Genomic DNA, 3,728 nt, shown 5'->3' with positions numbered 1-3,728 from the left:
ATGTTATTGCTACGTGGCAATGTAGCACTGCTAGCAGTACTATTTGCACTGTGTAAGACCGTTTTATAGTATTTGTACAAAATATTAGTCATAGGGGGGAACATTTTTTAATATAAAGAGGGATAGAAAGTGCGCTCTAATGAGAAAATTTTGAATTTTAAATGAAAAATCGATTTCCAGACCTCCAAACGAGCCATGCGGCGACCAATAACCGATACATTGCTATGGGGAATTTGCAGACTGTGATTCACGGAGAAACGCTATTCTCCACTGATATCGACCCGGATCGTAAAGTCACCGGATTCTTGTGGTCGGTCATTCAGAAATTTTGAATTTTTGAATTTGGCGCCAAAATGAAAGTCTGAAAAAATCGCCGCGAAAAATGAACTATTTTGAGCTGAAATTAGCTGAAAACTCGAAATTTTTAAATTCGAAAATTTTGAATTTGGCGCCTAAAAACCTCGAAAAATGACTATTTTCAGCCAGAAAATGAATTTTTTGTGCCCAAAAATATTGCTGAAAAGTGACTGAAAATGGCCAAATCCTATTTTTTTTTTGGAATTTTTCAATTCCAAATTTTGAATTTGGCGCTGAAATATTGCTGAAATATCCCTCTTTTTGAGCTAAAATCGACTTCAAAAAATCTTATTTTCAGCCGAAAAATCCGCTGAAAAAATACTGGAAAAATACTGAAAATTGGCGAAAATCCACATTTTTTTCTTGTCATTTTTCATCAAAAAATTTGAAATTGGCGCTCAAAAATCGCTGAAAAATGATCTATTTTTAGCTAAAATTTGCTGAAAATCAGTTTTTTGAAACTCAAAACTCGCTGAAAAAACCTGAAAATTAGCGAGAATCCAATTTTCTCAAAAATTCAAACTTCCCGCCCATTTCCAGGTGCCAAGTCCGCGAAGGAACGATCCACTACAAGCCGACATGGGCTCGTTTCGTTCGTATTCGTGATAAGAAGGAGTTCCCGGCTGATATCGCTCCAGACAACAAGGCCTATCTTCATTTCGGGCAGTCGAAAGCCGACGCCGCCGGAAAGTATCGATGTGAAGTCAAGATTCCGGATAGCTCCATTATCACTGGAAACATGTTCGCTTATTGTGAGTTTTGGCTGAAAATTGGCCGAAAATGTTATTAAAAATTCAGAAATTCGTTCAAAATTTTAAAATTTTGAACGAATTTTTGAAAATTTGACCTAAAAATGAGTCATTTTTAAGCATTTTTTTTGGCGGCAAACTCATATTTTCAACTGAAAATTGGGAAATTTTCAACTTTTTGACCAATTTTAGCCCAAAAAAGTCGTTTTTAGTGGTTTTTGAGAATTTTGGCTCTAAAATCCTGAGAAGAATTTAGGAAAATTTTGAAAAAAAAACAATTTCTCGCAAATTTTCAGCACTTTTTCAGCGGATTTTTGACTGAAAATAGCCTTTTTGAAGTCAATTTTCAGTAAATTTATTTAAAAAATGTCATTTTTATAGTTTTGCAGGCGCCAAATTCAAATTTTTTGATGAAAAATGACAAAAAAAAATGTGGATTTTCGTCAATTCTCAGTATTTTTCAGCGAATTTTTCGGCTGAAAATAGGATTTTTAAAGTCGATATTTTAGCTCAAAAAGATGGTTTTTTTAAAGCAATTTTTTGGTGCCAAATTCAAATTTCTCAATAAAAATATAGTAAATTTTGGGGGATTTTCACCATTTTTCAGTCCTTTTCCAGAGATTTTTTCAACGACGCTAAATTTGAATTTTTGGCTGAGAATAGGATTTTTTGAAGTCGATTTTCGCTCAAAAAATGCCATTTTTCAGCAAAATTTCGGCGCCAAATTCAAAATTTTGAGTTGAAAATATCCAAAAAAAAAAAGGATTTTGCCATTTTCAGTCACTTTTCAGCAATATTTTTGGGCACCAAAAATGCATTTTTCGGCTGAAAATAGCTTTTTTTTAATGTTGATTTTCAGTCAATTTTAGCTAAATATGGGTCATTTTTCAGCGATTTTTAGACGCCAAATTCAAATTTTTTGATGAAACATGACAAAAAAATATGGATTTTCGTCAATTTTCAGTATTTTTTCAGCGAATTTTTCGGCTGAAAATAGGATTTTTTGAAGTCGATTTCAGCTCAAAAAGATGGATTTTCAGCGATGTTTTGGCGGCAAATTCAAATTTTTGATTAAAAGATTTTGAACATTTTGCGATTTTTCCAATTTTTTGCATTTCTCAACAAATTTTCGGAGCCAAATTTGAATTACCGGAAAAATGGCTTAGCGGAATCACTTCAAATTTCACCCCAAAAAATACACGTTTCGAGCTGTAAACTTTAGCCAGAAATTGACAATTCATTTAAAAATTAGTCTATTTTCGAGGTTTTGAGAGCTAAATCTGACTGAAAATAAGGCAGAAAATGCTGATTTTGAGGCATTTTCAACCTATAAAAGATAGGTTGTTGGAGCGAATTTTCAAAATTAAAATGGCTTCAAAATAAGACAAAAATGGCTCATTTTTAATCGAATTTTCAATAATTTTTGGCTGAAAATTTCAGAATTTAAAATTTTCTTTTTTGGTTTTCAGTATAATTTTCACTAGAATTCCTTTATTTTTGAACTTTTTCTGAATATTTCATAATCTTAGACTTGAAATAATGTTTTTTCAGCACACCCCATCGTGAAAAACAACGAATCGTGGCCGCTGACGGCGTCGACAACTGAGCCATTCACTGTTTTGGTAAGCGGGAATTCAAAGTTTTCCAAAATTTAAAAATTTTCAGAAATTGCCCAAAATCAAAAAATAGAGAAAAAAACCGAAAAATTCCGATATTTGCAAAATTTCAGTTCAAAATTTGGAAATTCCAAAATTCAAAATTAAAAAAGAAACTCCGAAAATCCAAAATTCCAACTGAGCTACCGTATACCGTCAACTTGGAGCTCAATTATCTCGGTTCCAGTGAGAGATATCAAAAATTTCTCAACTGACGAAATGTTTATCATTATATCACCAACATTTTATCAATTGACACATTTTTGATATCTCTCAGGAGCCGAGATAATTGAGCTCAAATATGACATATTCGGAGGGTTTGGGTTTTCTAGGCCACCACTTAATAGGGTAATGTAACTTGAACATTATGTAAGTTAGCACTTTTGTTGGGAAAGATTACTGTAGTATTTTAAGCCAAAAATCTCCATTTTCCAGGCCGAAGCCGTGTACGCGTCGCCCGACACGACCGCCCGTATTCCATGTCCCATTATCGGATACCCAGAACCGAATATCATTTGGTTCCGTAACGATTTTCCATTGGAACTCGAGGGACGTGTCTCTTTTGATCAAGCGAATGGCGTTTTGAGTATTGAGAATGTGAAAGAGGAGGACGCTGGAACGTATCGATGCGAGGGAACCAATCAGTTCCCGGTGCAAATCGATGGGCCGGAGCAACAGTTTATTGTCAAGCTGAAGCAGGAGTTGAAGATTGGAGGTGAGTAGTTTTCGAGACGAATTCAGCCTGAAGTGGTGGCCGAACTTTGGTTTTCTAAGCCACCACTTGAAAATGACATTAAAAATGCCCTAACATGTATCGGATGTGTTTTCTAGGCCAATTTAGCATGATGGCCTAACTTTCCCAACATGAAGTTTCTAGGCCACCACTCCAAAATGACCTAGTAAATACACCGGGTCATGTTAGGGCATTTCTAGGCCATTTTGAAGTGGTGGCTTAGAAAACCAAAGT

At 34.6% G+C, this 3,728-nt stretch overlaps 1 protein-coding gene across 1 annotated transcript in view; it reads left to right on the top strand.

The window, feature by feature from the left end:
- The window catches only part of CBG21818, a gene marked incomplete at both ends in the record, with an annotated part of 4,437 nt that continues 709 nt past the window's right edge, over positions 1-3,728 (top strand). Inside the window, 5 exons of the mRNA XM_002635579.1 lie at positions 1-52; positions 181-310; positions 898-1,109; positions 2,658-2,728; positions 3,197-3,480. Of these exons, the coding sequence (XP_002635625.1) occupies positions 1-52; positions 181-310; positions 898-1,109; positions 2,658-2,728; positions 3,197-3,480 (749 nt within the window). The remainder of the gene's footprint in view (positions 53-180; positions 311-897; positions 1,110-2,657; positions 2,729-3,196; positions 3,481-3,728) is intronic.

This window comes from Caenorhabditis briggsae (assembly GCF_000004555.2).
Source record: "Caenorhabditis briggsae complete genome, chrV, whole genome shotgun sequence".
Classification (NCBI taxonomy): domain Eukaryota; kingdom Metazoa; phylum Nematoda; class Chromadorea; order Rhabditida; family Rhabditidae; genus Caenorhabditis; species Caenorhabditis briggsae.
The sequence above is the reverse complement of the archived record's forward strand: the minus strand, read 5'-3'. Positions and strand labels throughout refer to the sequence as shown.